Below are 16,726 nucleotides of genomic sequence, written 5' to 3'. Positions count from 1 at the left end.
AGGGTAACTCCAGAGAACTAAGGAATTTCTCCTTGTAACTCAAAATGACCCTCAGTTAGTAAAATCACAGCTGGCGACCGTCCACCTGTGGAGAAGTGTCGGGGATTCTCTTTCCAACGTTCTCACAGAGCGCAGCGCCTGGGGGCGCCCCTGCCCACCCCGAAAAAGCCGTAACACTGCAGCCTGGAGGCACTTTCCGGGCAAGGTGCCCGCCTGGGTCCTCGGGACCTGTGCCTCTCTCCCCCCAAGCCCGCCCAGGACGCTCCCAGCACAACACTCCCCTGTCTCAAGCCCCCCCTCCCGGCCCGGGACCCAAAAGCCCCGCTCCCCGGCCCAGGACGCCGCCTCCCTCAAACCCAAGACCCGCCACCCTCGTCTCCTCCCTGGTCCCGGAACCGTCCACTCACCCGGGGGCCACCACCTGGCCCGGCTGCGCACACAGCTCCCGCACCACGCCGGCGCGCTCCGACCGGAGCCTGCGCTCGGCCCGCGCGGAGCGCACGCAGCTGCCAGAGGCGGCGCGGGACGGGGCGGGCCCGGAGGGCTGCGCGGAGGCGGCGGCCTCGCACACAGCCAGCACGGAGCCGATCCGCACGGCCGCGCCGGCCGCCACCCTCCACTCGAGCAAGCGCAGCGGTGCGGGGCCCGGGCAGCGCACCTCGGCCACGGCCGCCGGCGGGGCGCCCTCGGCGGGAACGCGGCCCGCGGCCGGCGCCTCCATCGGGAACGCGGGGCGGGGTGGCGGAGCTCGGGGCGCGGCGGGCCCGGGGCGCGGCGGCTCCGCTCGGGCACCGGCTTCACCCGCCGTCGCCCGCGCCGGCTTCCTGGAGCGCGCTGACGTCACGGCGGCCCGACGTGCACCGCGTGCTGCGCACGCACGCTCAGGACCGCGAGTAAACAAGGCGCCCACGCGGAGCCCGGCGCGCTGCGCCCGCGACGGGCCGGGAGCGTCCCGGGGCCGAGCCTGTGGGCCGCACGCGGGGGCGCGTCACCGCGGGCCGGGGATTGCGGCAACCCGCCACGCGCCTGGCGCGACCTCCTCATACGAGTCCCGGCATGCAGCGCGAGCTTTGTTTTCCTCCCGGCGCGCACCGCGAGTCCGGACGTCGCGAGACTGCGGGTCCCGGCATGCCGTGCGCGCCGCGGCCCCGGGGCTTGTCTTCCTCCTACTGCCGGTGCGAGAACGCAGGGCGCTGCCGCCGCGCGGGGCGCGGTCGGGGCTCGGGCTCGTCCCCCGATTCCTGCGGCAGCTTTTCCGGGACTCGCGGGCGCGCTCCGTGCGGGTCGTGGAGGGAGGAGCGCGGCCTCCGCCGGGGCCTCGGGCGCAGGAGCCGGTGGGGGTCCCGGGCGTGGCTGCCGCCGGCAGCGCTTACGTTACAGGCACCGAGGCGGCGATTGCTGAGCCGTTTGTGAGGGTTTACGGTAAAGTAGCACAGGCTGTTGGCAGGAACCAGAAGGTGACGGCGGGACGGCTCGGTGGGGGCCTGACAGATGTCGCATTCTGTCCCGTAGCTCGGGCTGCGGTTTCTCTTCTCTCAATCGTAGTAAGCGGTGTGTGCCAAAAATAACACCCTAAGGCCCTCCCCCGGCTGAACGGTTCCCTCATTGGCCAGAAAAACCTTATAACTGAGTTCCCAGCCACGAAGGGGAGGGAGGTTGGACACGCTACACCTGACCGGCATTAACGATAAAACAGAGATGGTTGGCCGGGCGCCGCGGCTCACGCCTGTAATCCCAGCACTCTGGGAGGTCGAGGCGGGAGGATCACTTGACGTCAGGAGTTTGTGACCAGCCTGAGCAAGAGGGAGACCCTGTCTCCACCAAAAATACAAAAATTATCCAAGCGTGGTGGTGCGTGCCTGTAGCCACAGCTACTCGGGAGGCTGAGGCAGGAGAGTTGCTTGAGCTCAAGGCTTTGAGGTTGCTGTGACCTGTGATGGCGCCCGCTGCACTCTGTCTCAAAACAAAACAAACAACAAAATCACTAGGCTGACAAAACAAACTGTGGAAATGCAGCACTAAATTACAACCAGGACCTAAGGCCTGCAGGGCAAGGGTTAGGTCACACCTGCAGGCCATCAATTTCCTTATCAGGTCTGAGTCTGTATATTGTGGCTTGTCTGTCATTAGCAGACTTAAAACATTCCTTTCTACTGAATCTAAACCTTTAGACAAAGCTTTATTTCTTTAACCAATTGCCCGTCAAAGAATTCCTGAACCCACCTATAACCTGTAAGCCCCTCCTGCACACCTTTCAGGCTAAACCAGGGTGGCCTTCTATGTATTGGTTTATGATTTTATCTGCAATTCCTGTCTCCCTGAAATGCATAAAACCAAACCGTAACCTAAGCCTTGGGTATGCTTTCTCAGGAACTCTTGAGATTGTGCAGCCCTGCGGCGTGGTCACTCATTGGTTTAGAATAAACCTCTTTAAGTTATTTTGCAGAGTTGGGTTTTTTCCCCATTAACAGTGGCGCTGTTCTTTTTTTCTGTGTATATCTGTCCTGACATAAATTTTAAATGCAATTGAGATTGTCCTGTATTTGCTGCTTTCCCACACACTTAGCATTATATGATAGCTTTTCTCATGGTAGTAAGCATTTTGGAAACTGTTAATTTTTAATTATAACAGCAGCAGAATGAGTAATATCTTTTAGTCATTGTCACCTTTTGCTATTACAAGAGCATTTTTTTTTTGTAGCAACATGGTTTTGTCTGTCCCTGTGTCACAGTGTCAGATCACAACTTTTCTGTAACAAAATTGTCAGTTTTCCTGTTGCCAAGGGCCCCCAAGTTAATGGTCACGTAACTTGACCGTGCCTTGATGAACCAAGTGTGCCGCCACCGGTGGGACCCAAGTACTCAGACCGTGGGGAAGAGTGGGGATTGGCTCGGGGACTGGACAGAGAAGCGGACACTGCCCGGCAGGGTCCAGGACCCAGTCAGGTCAAGCTCTGGCATCACCGCATGGCAGGATCCAGTCAGATTATGCCTCATGACCCTCTGACTATAAAACCTGCCCCAACCTCCAGCTCAGGGAGACATTTGAGTCCCACTCTTGTGTCCTTGTTTTGGTCACCTGACAATACATCTTTCTTGCTGCAAAAACCGGTGCTTTGGTGTTTGGTTTTCTGTTGCACACGGGCAAAACAGACCCAGTTTGATTCAGTTACACCTGCATGCTTTCTGCAGCCCCTGCCCCCTGACTACAAAGGCAAACATGGTGCCAGCCAGAGAATTTTTATGGGATTTTTTAAAAATGGAGGTTGTGGGAATATTGTGCACCAGTGACATAGTTTTTCAGTATCTCAGAATCCATTAAAAACAGAGCAAGCAGGTAAAACTCAAGGCAAAGGCAATATTTACAACACAGAGGATGAGGAATTCCCATGAACTCCAGATACCGCGAGGACAAACTGCGGCACAGCCCTGGGTGATGCTGGGGTGAGACAGTGGGGGCAGAAGTCTCCATGCTCAGCATCAATGGGTTGGTCTTAAAGAGTGCAGACGCACCTGCTCACATCACCCTCCTCAAAGGTGGCACTGGTGTTTATTGCCACAGGCAGTGTGTGAGCTTCGGTTTTAAGAAAATAATTATATAAAATGGAAAGGACCATATGTTATTAGTGATCTTGAAATACCTCATTGATGGAATTGATAGACAGATGTAGATAGGTGCAGCTAGCCATAGATGATTATAACTTCAACCTGAGTAGATGCCATGTCGTCTTGAAATCAGTTCAAATTAGGGGTGACATACACCATGTGAAATTTAGATTATCTTCAATTGGTGTGCCACCTTTCATTAAAATCAATCTGGGCATGGTGGCTCACACCTGAAATCCCAATATTTTGGGACGCTGAGGTGGGAGGATTCCTTGAAACCAGGAATTCCAGACCAGCCTGGGCAACATAGTGAGACCCCATCTCTACAAAAAAAATTAAAAATGGCTGGCTGTGGTGGCTCATGCCTGTAATTTTAGCACTCTGGGAGACCGCAGGAGGATTGCTTGAGCTCAGGAATTTGAGATGAGCCTGAGCAAGAGCAAGACCCCATCTCTACTAAAAATAGAAAAAATTAGCTGGGTGTGGTGGCATGAGCCTGTAGTCTCAGCTACTCGGGACACTGAGGCAGGAGGATTGCTTGAGCCCAAGAATTTGAGGTTGCTGTGAATTAGGCTGATTGATGCCATGGCACTCTAGCCTGGGCAACAGAGCGAGACTGTCTCAAAAACAATTTTTTTTAATTAGCTGGGTGTGGTGGCGCATGCCTGTAGACTCAGCTATTTGGGAGGCTGAGGTGGGAAGGATCGTTTGAACCCAGGTATTCAAGGTTGCAGTGAGCTATGATGGTGCCACTGCACTCCAGCCTGGACAACAGAACAACAGACAAAGACCTTATCTCTACCAAAAAAAAAAAAAAAATTAAATTTAAAAAATCAACTATCTTACTAGTATCATGAAATAGAAAAAAACAAATACCAGACAAGTTGAAACAGAACCTTACCTTATTGGAAAGAAAGATAGCTTCCTAGACCTCAGTTAACTATTGAGAAATAAAAATAAAATCCTAAGCCCCCCAACTGACTGAACAGACCCTCTCTTGGCCAAGGGGACACCAGAGCAACTTTCAGCCATGACCTGTGGGAGGTCGGACGCGCCTTGACACACCTCCTCCCTTGTTAAGCGTGTCAGGGTTTCTGAGGGTTGAGCAGAACCCGCCCTTGGAAAAACTCTCCCCACTGCTGACTTCACCCAACCAGTAATGCTGCTCCTCCTTTTGCAGTTTTGGCACAACTGACCGGCACTCTTTCCTGATAGGAGACCAACGACCGCAGAGTGGGTCTGGCCAGTCTACAGAGGATGTGCACGGAGGGCTTTCGTGTCCTCTGCCTCCCCTTTTGACATCAGAGGGCCAAAAACGCCACTCTCGGATCATGCCAAGGCCTCCATTTTTTTCAACATGGGACCCATGAAGTGTCATGAAGCTCAAGTGCACATGTGCATGTTTCTCCTTTTATAAATACTCCTGACTCCTCCCATAGCTTAAGTGTGTGTATTTGGCCACCCCACTCAGCACAAACTCCTGTTCCCTTCCCCCCACAAAGTGCTTGCTCTCAGATTTCTCAGCTGGGATTCCCAGCCTGCAGGTTACAACCGTTTGTAAGAAAGCTCACCTTTCCAAATTATGAGTCACGTCATTCTTCACTTGACACTGTTTTGCAGAAAGTGAGACCACAGTAAGGAAAAATAGTGCTGAACTAAAAGGAAGAAGCTGAGGCAAAATCAACATGAGAGATTATTTGGGCCCAGCTTGAGGATGCTACTCGGGAGCACAGATTAAAGTTCCCCAGAACATACGGTCTGATCACCAGCAGTTATAAGCAGATTTTTTAAAGGAAAAGAGGAAGCAGTTCCTGAGTGATTTACCAAGAATTTGCATTAAAATGTCATAGGCTATTGATTGGCTTGCATTGGTCTTTGTATCACAAGTTCTAAGAACGTGAAGATAGTCAGTGGGTGAGGCAGCTAGTTGGGAACAGAGGACTGTACACAGTTGCCTGGGCATGGGCGCGGGGCTGTAAACAGTTGCCCGGGCATGGGCGCGGGGCAGGACTAGAGGCCCAGTTCCTGTGTCTCTGGGCCTGCCTCCCTCACAGAGCTCAGACTGCTCTGAGCTATTTTTCTTTTCTCACATAGCATAACCTACAACCTCTTATCCAAGATCCAACTTCTTATCCTGGAAACAGATGTATTTCAGAATTTTTCAGATTTTAGGAAAGTAACGTGTGCATATACCATACGGGGCCTGGCACAGCACCGTCACCAAACACATCACTATTTCTGTAGCAAAATGGAAGTGGAATAAAAAAGACCACAAATGGCCTCCTGTCAGCTCCAGTTGTATTTGCCACCAAGTGAATTACACAGAACTTTCCACGTTTATCGTCATGAGATGTTGCCATGCTAAAAAGAAATACTGACCGTGTTTAGAACTGTGGATTTGGAGACCACAGAAAAGTGGACTGTAATGCAGCCAACTCCACCTGGTGGCCAGGGGCAGAAGGAACCCAGCTCTCCGGAATTCTAGTTTCATCTGCTTCCTCTAGAGTGGTTTTCTTCAAACACCAAAGGATTCTGCTGTGACTTCTTGCTGGGGTGTGTTTCCTCCAAACTCTGCTGTATCATTTGATTAGCAGACAAGGGTCACTGACTTGCTAGTGAGACCAAAACTGAGAGAGGAGGCTAAGGGGACCTTTGCTTTCTCAGATAGTTAAGGGGCCGCACGCCAAGGGCCATCACAATGAAATTGAACAGCTTTTCCAAGAAATACTGTTTATCTGAGTAAATTATTAATGATACATGTAATACAGGATATATTCAATTTTTTTTTTTTTGAGACGGAGTCTCACTCTGTTGCCCAGGCTAGAGTGCCGTGGCGTCAGCCTAGCTCACAGCAACCTCAAACTCCTGGGCTCAAGCGATCCTCCTGCCTCAGCCTCCCGGGTAGCTGGGACTATAGGCATGCGCCACCATGCCCGCCTAATTTTTTCTATATATTTTTAGCTGTCCATATAATTTCTTTCTATTTTTAGTAGAGACGGGGTCTCGCTCTTGTTCAGGCTGGTCTCCAACTCCTGCCCTTGAGCGATCCTCCCGCCTCGGCCTCCCAGAGTGCTGGGATTACAGGCGTGAGCCACCGCGCCCGGCCATATTCGATGTTTTGATGTTTTATTTTTGTTCTTTTTACAAGAGGACTGGGCAGGGAGGAGTTGGTGTCCACTAGCCCAGTCCAGCCAGGACAGGCTCGAGTGCTGGCTTGGACCGTGTCCCGGTGGTGGGTGCTGAACCTGCTTGAGGAGGAGGGCAAAGGTCAGGGTGCGTTTCACAGGGGCCTGTGCTTCCTTGGTCTTGGCAGCCACTTGAAGTAAAGTGTGGGAGGAGTCGGATCAGAGGAGCAAGGGCAGGTGGCCTTTGTTCCTCTGTCCCTACAGCCATCACATAAGGCCACGATTCTGCCACTCAGGGAGCTGCCTCACTCGGGGGACGTCAGGGGCCCACGCTTTGGGCTTCAGACCGCTGTGCGGGGGCCGCCTCTCAGGGTCTGCTGCTGAGCTGCAGGGCCCCAGCGTCGGACTGGCCTGCCACGGGGAGGGGGTCCTGCCACGGGGGCCCTGTCACGGAGGCCCTTGTCACAGAGCAGGGCCTGCCTTGGGGGCTGCCACGGGGGCAGGGGCTCAGCACTGCGTTCAGTGTTTGGTGGGCACATGTGACTAATGCCAGCCGCACCTGCTCCAGCGGCCCCTCCTTGGGACCCCAGGAGCAGAGCGTCACCTCCCCGGGTCACTGGAGCCAGAGGCCTGGGTCCCCGCTTAGACCCCATTTTGTGGTTTCTTTCTCCTGAGTCTGGCTCCGGGCAGGGGGCCCGCGGAGGTGCAGGGACCAGGAGGCCCCCGCTCTGCAGGTTTGGGTGGGCCTCACCCTAACCCCAACCCTGGCCCATGCAGGTGTCGCTGCCCTGCAGCCTCCACCCCTCTGTCCCCGGCATCGAGTGTCTCCCGAGCCCCGCTGTGCCGCCCCTGGTCGGTTCCGCCACTCCCCCGCCTGCACTCCTCGCTGCTCCCTGCCCCACCGCCCGGCTAAATCGACTCCTGGAAAATAAGGCACGAACTTACTTCCACTCCCTCCGGCCTGCACAGCGCCCGGCACAAGCTGGGGGCTTGTGAGCCATGAGAACGAGGCGGGGATCTTGGGTTCCACCTGCAAATCCATGTTCTCCCTTAGGGACACGTGCGGAGTATTTCCCCGCCCGTGTAGCAGGTGTGTCCAGGTGAGGGAAGTGCAGCCACGGACCGGGAGCAGACGCAAGCCACGTGCAGCCCAGTGCAGACCCTCCTGGGCTTTGGCCGGGTGCAGGTGTCCCCAGGTGCGGGAGTCCCCAGGTGCGGGGGTCCCCAGGTGTGGGCTCAAGCGGGCTGTGGGCGTCCCTGGGCCCCACGCAGGCCCTGTCTCGGGGTCTGGCCGTGGTTGTGCCTGGGCTGTGTTCACCCACCCAGGGCTGCTGTGAGAGCAAACAGCGAAGTCTTTTGCTCTGAGCCCATCACATGCCTGGGTCAATCTGTCACTGAAGTCTTGTCTCCCACTAAATGATACACTTTATTTATGTCTAAAATGAATCACTGTTTCTTCTTAAATTTCTCAGAGGAAAAAAATCTTTGTGAACATGAAAACGTTTTTCTTTTAAAACTATGTTTGGAAGAGCGTCACAATTTAGACCGTGTTTTTGACTCATTCCATCTCCAGGTGAGAGCCACGCAGCACGTACACTTTCCATTTATATTTCAGGTCTCTAGGTCAATAAACTCGGAGTTGTCGGCCGAGAATCCTGTGATTCGGAATAAGCTGTGAGTAAGTGTCTTCACGATGGGGCGTCGTCAGCTGCTGAGAGGAGACGGGGAGTTTGCAGGAGGTACTGAGAGAAGTGACCATGAGGAGGAGGCTTTCGCCCCGGCGGCAGTTCCCCGGGCTCCGCTCCCGCGGTCTCTGCTGTTGTTGGCACCCGCATGGGTGTGGCACGTCAGTCACAGCATGAGCCGACATCGATACGTCGTTATTGTGATCTACCTTATGCCAGTCGCCTGCCTTAGTCTGGGTTGCTGTAACAGAAAACCGGAGGCTGGGCGATTCACAAAGAAAAGAAATTCACTGGGCTCGTGGTTCTGGAGGCCGCACAGTCTGAGGTCAAGGGGCTCGTGTGGTGAGGGCCGTCCTGCGGGACGTCCCGTGGGAGACGGTGACGGGGTGACACCCCACCACCAAAGGGGACAACGAACTTCTTCCTCCTCCTCCTCTTCTTTTGGGATGGTTTTTGAGACACCGCACTAATCCTCGGGGGTGCGCATGCTCACAGTCCCTTTACTTTGAGGAGTGGCGGCAGGACAGGGTGGGACGGAGGACGTCCCCGGGGCGGGAGGGCCTGAGGACAGGTCGGGAGACGCTCCTCACATGAGGGTCTAAAGGCAGCTGGGGTGGGAGGGGCGGCCTGTGAGATCCGGCGTCGGTGTGGAGACGCTACTGCGTGACAGATGAATTCAGAACATGGTGCTGGCGGCGGCACACGCCAGTTGGATCCATTCTGCATGGCGTGTGGGCACTAGGGCCATTCCAGCTTAATCAACTAGTTGCTGACGCTTTTTACTGCTCCCGCAGGCCTGGCTGCGGGCGCTTTGCTTTGGGGAGATGCTCTTGGGGAGGAGCAGACTGCTGAGAACAAACGCACTGTGTTGGGTTGAGGAACACGTGACCTTCTCGTTTGTTTCTGTATGTTAACAGAGGCAGCAGTACACACGGTGTGGATTTCCGAACACGACAACTGGGAGGACGCGATGGCCCGTGTGCTCTCGGGGAGAAGGCGGCCTCAGGAGGGGTGAAGACAACGTCTGTGGCTCTGTCACCGTGCAAGCGGCTGGTGCCCCGCGTAGGGCCGACTCGCGCACAGGGTAGAACATGACACTTCTAGGCAGAGCCGAGGCTGAGCAGGGCGGACTTCAGGACCCGACCAGGCGCCCGCCACAGCCCGCCGGACGCAGGGTGCTGTCACTGCCATTCTCGGGGCAGCCCACTGAGTTAGAAGGATTCAATTTCATCCCAGCAGTTTCACCAGGAATGTGGTTAACTGTGGCCGATAGAGATGGCATTGAAGTGTTTGCTATTTGAGTCTTCCCATCTGGCTTGGTTTTGTTTATCATTATTGCGAGACAGGTGTTCAGAAAATAAAACATATTTTAGAGTGAATCTGATTCACATTTCCAAGCCAAGTTTTCATTTAATAATTCCCTTTATCAGATGTAGAGGCAGACAGTGAGCATTTCTGCCAGCCTGGGAGTTTCTGGGCACTTTCCTGCTGTCCCAGTGCTGTAGTTGTCACCACAGGTACACTCGGTACATTCCGTGGGAGTGAATAGTTCAGTGAACTCTAAAGTACTTATTTTTTCTAACATACTTATTCTGACACAATAACAGCAACAGGCTATTGACTGTGGCATGTTATAATGTATTCTCTGCAGCTGGAAAAAGTATATATTTTGGAAAGATGAGTGTAGGACTCATTTGACATTACATCATCAGATGGGTCTAACAAAGTCTTTAGAAAGAGATCTCTGGGCCTAACAGGCTGAGTGCAGAGTGTCCGTGCACCTCTGGGAGGCTCTCTTCTGCTTATTTAGAAAAATCCTATAGGACATCACTGATGATTTATTTGAATATCGGTTTAAGAAGAATCCTTACCATTTAGAGATACATACTGAAATATTTACAGATAGAGCAACATGACACGTGGGATTTATTTCACAATAATCAGGTTTGGGGGTCGCAGGCCTGTCTGACACAGGACGGCTCCGAGCTGAGAATTGCTGGACAGGGCAATAGGAATGGCAGCATTTTGAAAATCTTCACAATTAATAATTTTAAATGTGTTAGAGGAAATAATCTTCCTGCACCGATTTCACTGGCAATTTATGTACAAATTACCTGCTGATTTTGCTTCTCGTCTCATCGCTGCCAAGGGTCACGGCAGCCCCTGGAGAGGGTGTGTGCAAAGCAGGTCCCCGGGGACGGTCTCGGTGGGATTCGGAGCGGAGGGTGGCTGGAGCCACGGCAGGCGGCCGGCGGCAGACCCGGGACCGACCGCAGGCTTGAGAGCCCTTGATGGAAAGAAATCCCTCTCCAGCGACTCTTGAACACGCTACTCTGCGTTAGATTTTACGACGTAGACTGTGAACGTCCTGGACTTTCAGGTTCTGTTTCGTGGATCTTTATGTCTGTCCTTATGCTGATACCAGATGAGCGTGATCACCGTAGCGTTATCGCAAGTCTGAGATCCAGTAATGCCGGTGCCCAAACTGCCTTCTTTTGCAAAGTTGTTTTGGATCCTTTTCAGGTCCATATAAATAAATAGTTATTTGTCAATTTCCTCAAAACCATCCTGATACTTCGGTAGTGCGTTCAATCTACGGCAATTTGTGGAGACTTGACGTGTAAACAACACTGAACCTTTCCATCTATGAGCATAGAATGTCTCCCCATTTATGTGGATCTTCTATAATGTTTGTAGTTTTCGGTGATGAAAACTCTGTCATGTTTTGTAGTGTTCAGTGAACAAATGTTACACATCTTTTGTGACATTCAATACTAAGTATTTTGGCTGGGCGCGGTGCTCATACCTATAATCCCAGCACTCTGGGAGGCCAAGGCAGGAGGATCACCTGAGCTCGGGAGTTCGAGACCAGCCTGAGCAAGAGCGAGACCCCGTCTCTAGTAAAAATAGAAAGAAATTAGCTGGTTGTGTTGGTATGCACCTGTAGTCCCAGCTACTCGGGAGGCTGAGGCAGAAGGATTGCTTGAGCCCAGGAGTTTGAGGTTGCTGTGAGCGAGGCTGACACCACGGCACTCACTCTAGCCTGGGTGACAGAGCAAGAGTCTGTCTCAAAAAAAAAAAAAAAAAAAACACCTAAGTATTTTATTCTTTTCCATGCCATTGTAAATGGAATTGTTTTTCTTAATTCAATTTCAGGTTGTTTGTTGATAGTATATAAAATATAATTGATTTTTGCAGAATGGATCCTGTTTGTATCCTGAAATCTTGCTAAGTTTATTAGTTCTAGTAGTTTCTTTGTAAATTTCTTAGAATTTCTTTACATAGAGGATCAGGTCACCTGTAACACGTAGTTTTATTTCTTTTCAAGATTTATGGCTCTTTCTTTCCTTCCTTGCTCCTTCCAGAGCAGGGTCGCTGCGCAGACCAGACCCCTCAGCACAGCAGTGAGCAGCAGCGCTGAGAACAGACGTCCTGTCCGTTTGACGTCTCAGGAGGGGAGCGTTTAGTCTTTCCTGATGAGCTGTGCTGTCAGTGGTAGGATTTTCATCCTTGATCACTGGCAGGTTGAGGACATTCCCTGTTCGTCATGAATAGGTGTTGGATTTTGTCAATGACTTTTCACATCTGTTGATTGGTTGATTTTCAGATGTTTGACTAACGTTACAGTTCTGGGATAAACTCTGCTTGGTCGTGGTTTACAATCCCTTTTATATGCTGTAGGATTTGGTTTGCTTGTATCTTGCTGAGGGTTTTCGTGTCTATGTTCATGAGAGATACGGGTTTGAAGTTTTCTTGTGACGTTTGTCTGGCTTTGGTACCAGGGTGCTCCTGGCCAGAAGGAATTGGGAAGTGTTATCTCCTCTTCTTTTTTATGAAATAGTTGAATGGGATTGGTATTATTTTTTCTTCAAATATTTGATAGAATTCACCAGTGAAGCTATCTGGGACTGGGCTCTACTTTGTGGGAAGATTTTTAATCAGCAATTAAAGTTCTTAACTTGTTACAGGTCTATTCAGATTTTTGTATTTCCTCTGGAGTCAGATTTGATGACTTGTGTCTTCCCAGGAATTTTCCATTTTATCTTCCTGGGCATAAAGTTGTTCATAATATTCCCTTGGAATCCTTTTCTTCAGCACGGTTGGCAGTGACGTCTGCTGTCTCGTCACGGGTCTCACTAATCAGGGCTCCCCTCTCTTTCCTGTGGATCCACGTCGGGATCCCTTAACCACAGCACGACTGGCATTGTGGGATGAATGATTCTCTCCCCGAGGGCTCTGCGGCCCACAGTAGGCTGTGGCTGACACGCAGGGTCCACGGCTGTGACAGGGAGGAGGCCGGGCTGGGCAGAGCCAGGACTGACTGGCAGCACCGCCAGGCCAGCGTGCGGGAGCTCTGGAGGGAAGGTGGCCCTCCACGTGTCCTGAGATGCTGCCCTGCTCTGGGTATGGCCTGCCGTCCTCGGGGCCTCAGACTGGATGTCACCTCCTGCTGCTGGACAGGGTGGCCGTCCTTCTGGGGGAAGACTGGGGCAGCCCCCGAGGCACTTTCTCCCTGAGGCTTACAGACAAGGAAGACCTGCTTGGGGCTTTGTGACAGGGACAGTGTCACAGGTACCGTGACAGGGACAGGTCCAAGGGTTGCGTGGACCCTCGGGGCCCTTGCAGCAGCCTGTCCCCACACCGTTGTGGGGAGCCTGCTCCCTGCAGAGCAGCGAGGAGCCGGCCCGAGCCTTCCCTGCTGCAGACGGGCCGGGCACACGCGACTTCACTTCCACTCCATCCACACCTGTGGCTGTGCAAGCCTGAGGCTGCATCTCAGCTGGAAAATTAACACTTGAGTGCTAAATAATAATAATTATTGTTTCTGGTTATTTTGAATCCACTGACAAAGACCTTTACAAAATAATTGCACTGATCAATCCTGCATGAGGTGCAGAGGAAGATTCTCCAGCGGGTGTGTGAGAACGTTGGTGGGAATTCTGCAGGGGCATTCTGTTCAGAAAGTGTAATTGTAAAGCGTATCTCCTGTTAGAACGCCTGACGTAGTGTCTTGTGAGAACACATGGTTTCCATCAAGACGCAGATGTTCTTAGCCTCCCCTTAGAATAAAACATCATAATTTAACCACACCCACAAACTGCGCTGCAGGGCAAGGGCACAGGCGTGTGCTGCACGTTCAGATCTGTGTAGCTGCAGCTTGAAAGCAGTTTTTAGAGAGAAGTGGCCTTAAAAAGAAAGCACTTGGGGCCGGGCACGGTGGCTCACGCCTGTCATCCTAGCACTCTGGGAGGCCGAGGCAGGAGGATCGTTTGAGCTCAGGAGTTCAAGACCAGCCTGAGCAAGAGCGAGACCCCGTCTCTACTAAAAATAGAAAGAAATTAGCCAAACAACTAAAATATATACAAAAAAATTAGCCGGGCATGGTGGTGCATGCCTGTAGTCCCAGCTACTTTGGAGGCTGAGGCAGAAGGATCACCTGAGCCCAGGAGTTTGAGGTTGCTGTGAGCTAGGCTGACGCCACGGCACTCACTCTAGCCCGGGCAACAGAGTAAGACTCTGTCTCAAAAAAAAAAAAAAAAGAAAAGAAAAGAAAGAAAGAAAGCACTTGTTAGAATATCAGATAAAGGAGTCCTGGAAGAATTGTGTTTAAGGGGAACGATAGCTGTGGTTTACAAACATGCACAAATGAAACAGCGCATTTCTATTGCTAAGACTTGTGGTCCCTGGACGTTTTAAGAATCAGGCCCCTCACACAAAGTCAAGACCCCCTCACTAAGCTGCGGGTAATTTAATGTCACCGTAAGAGACACTGACATTTTCTCTTTCTGTTCATGTTGAAACCTTTCACAATAGTTCTTTTTAAAAATCGAGGAGTACCATATAATTCACCCCTTTAAAATCTCCAACTCAGTGGCTTTTTGGTACACTCACCCAGTCCTGCGACCATCATGCCGTCTCATTCCAGAAGGTTCCGTCACACACAGGAAATCCAGAGGATGGTGGGCCCTGGGGCTCAGTGTAATGGGGGCAGGCGGCCACTAGGTGGGGACATTGCGCTGCAGCCGGCCGGGTGCGCCCGGCCCGCGGGAGCTTGGGCAGCCTCCGCGGGTCCCCAGAGGCAACTGTTCTCAAGGCAGTTCCCCAGACTCCCTGCGCCTGATGCTGTCGGCACACGGGAAGGGACAGCTCTCTTTTTAGTATTTGTTAATATTTGTAAGATATTACCATGTATTTATTTGAATGTGTACTAGAAAGTGCCATAATGAGTATATTAAGTCCATGATGTTACTCCTTTTATTTAGGATGGGGCTAAATTTAAAGACAGGATTATGTTTAACATGAATTTAAGCCACTAAGCACAGTGAGGTGTGGACATGGCACAGTCGCGCGGGTCGCGCACTGGCCAAGGCTTTGGGGCTGCAGCAGGACAGCGGGGGGTTAAGGGAGAATCCCACTAACAGCTTTGCGACCTGGAGAGGAGGTTTTGGGACGCAAACCTGGTAGTGAGCAGGCCGAGCCGCTCAGCCCCACCAGCCTCTTCCTGCCACAGACTCGCCTGGGTGTGTCGGCCCCGCGGCCACAGCGGCCTCCCTGCTCTGGCTGTGATCTGGTGGGTGACAGTCCCACGAGGGGAGAGGTCTCACCGCGCCGCTTCCCAGATGAGGAAAGGACAGAGCAGTCAAGTAACTCCACTGTTGCTGGGAGACAGTGTCTGGAGTGGGGTCCTCTCCAGATTTTCTTCAATAACATGTTGTTTCCCTTTTCCAGAATGATTTCCCCCCAGGAAGGCAACGGGCTTGCTGGTGCGTGTGCGTGCCCTGGCCCCCTTCCAGCTTTACCTCAGGGGACAGTAGAGCGAAGACACCCGAGACATGTAGGATTTCTCCACGGCATCGAGTGTTGCAATTTCTTTCGGAGGGGGTGGCAATTCGTGTGCTAATTGCCTTTATGAGGACAAATTGTGGTGTTGCATAAGGCTATTGCATAAAGGGAGTGCTATTTCCTATGATTAAGCATCTGCTTAAAATGCTTGGGGGGAACATAAAAGGCATTTAAGAAATTTTCGTTGAGGAGAGAAATGAATGAATAAATTAGATAAGCACAGCACCTGGCCTGGCAGCCTCACCAGGCTAATCAAATCTCTGTTGAGCATCAGTAAAACCAAAGTTCTACAAAGAAGCTGCGAGAGCCGTTGTTGCCTCTAATTATTCCAAACCTTGGAACGGCCGCCGCCCTCGGTCTCTCTGGTTTCCACGTCTGAGGATTCTACCAACCTTGGGCGTGAAATTTGGAAAAGAAGCAATAAAAATAACAATACAATAAAAATAATACAAATAAAATACAATGTAGCAACTATTTGCACAGCATTTGCGTTGTATTAGGTACTGTAAATAGTCTCGAGGTGATTTAGCGCACACAAGAGCTACACTGGTTCACATCAGGGACGTGGGAATCTGGACTCTGGCATCCGCGGGGTCCTGGGGCCCATCCCAGGGGGACCTGTGCTGACAAGACCCCACCAACGCTCGGACCACACGTTGGCAGGAGGTTGCCCGAGTGGGTTCTTCACTGTCACCACCCTTCAAAAATTCTGTGTGCAAGGTGAGATTTACTTTTCCATTTTTGTAGCATCCTCGAAACAAAGCTTGCACAACCTAGTTTAGTAAACAGCGAAAGAAAGGACTCAGGCTTTAAGAAGAGTGGGGCACCATCGCCTCCCCCAGAAACGCAAGTGGGAGGGTCGTGCAAGGAGCCAGGAGGGTTGGGGCTTTGAGGCCCAGCGTCCCGTCTGAATGGCGGGCGCATGCCGGCTGGTGCCACATCCACGTCCACGCGGAGCCAAGGCCACAGCAGGGCTCTCGGGTGGCCCCCGTGCCGTTGTTGTGCCCCTTTCGCCCCCGTCCCGTGGTTATGAGGACGCGTGGAGGGTCTCAGGTGGATCGTGGTTGGGGTGAGGCCTGCAGGTGTCAGAACAGGAGCTTGGGGCTAGGACACCTGCCGGTGGGGGCTCCCTGGACTCCACTGGGGGCCTGGGAAACGAGGTCCAGACTCAGGAAGGCCCCCAGGGGGTGGAGGCTGTGGGAACCACAGGCTCCGAGTTCAGCTCTCATGAAATCCACAATTTTTAAAACTGGATAGGAACTTGGAGGTCATGCATCGTACTGATGACAAACCTGGATCCCAAGGTTAGGTGGCCGTTAGCAAGACTCCCGAACAGGGTCCCGCAGCGTTGGGAAGGAGCTGTTTACCACGAATGGAGGGAGAGGCACCCTGGGGAGACCAGAGGCCCGAGGGGACAGTGTCGTGGGTGAGCCACCCACTGGGCCCCACCAGGGAGGACACCAGAGC

General features: G+C 52.5%; 1 protein-coding gene and 1 long non-coding RNA gene across 5 annotated transcripts in view; one reads left to right on the top strand and one right to left on the bottom strand.

Moving 5' to 3' along the window:
• CTDP1 (CTD phosphatase subunit 1) overlaps window positions 1-721 on the bottom strand; it is a 58,969-nt gene extending 58,248 nt beyond the window's left edge. For all 3 annotated transcript variants that reach the window (XM_045527483.1, XM_045527484.1, XM_045527485.1), the window contains exon 1: window positions 408-721. In XM_045527483.1, the coding sequence (XP_045383439.1) occupies window positions 408-721 (314 nt within the window). The remainder of the gene's footprint in view (window positions 1-407) is intronic.
• A 5,997-nt stretch (window positions 722-6,718) lies between these two features.
• Window positions 6,719-10,982, top strand: LOC123621781. 2 transcript variants are annotated; one of them, XR_006729239.1, is made up of 2 exons: window positions 6,719-7,943; window positions 8,347-10,982. It is a non-coding gene; the product is annotated as an uncharacterized LOC123621781 (long non-coding RNA). The 2 variants fall into 2 exon arrangements; XR_006729240.1 differs by having other exon boundaries at window positions 7,906-7,927.
• The last annotated feature ends 5,744 nt before the right edge of the window (window positions 10,983-16,726 follow it).

Source organism: Lemur catta, chromosome 16 (genome assembly GCF_020740605.2).
Source record: "Lemur catta isolate mLemCat1 chromosome 16, mLemCat1.pri, whole genome shotgun sequence".
Classification (NCBI taxonomy): domain Eukaryota; kingdom Metazoa; phylum Chordata; class Mammalia; order Primates; family Lemuridae; genus Lemur; species Lemur catta.
The sequence above is the reverse complement of the archived record's forward strand: the minus strand, read 5'-3'. Positions and strand labels throughout refer to the sequence as shown.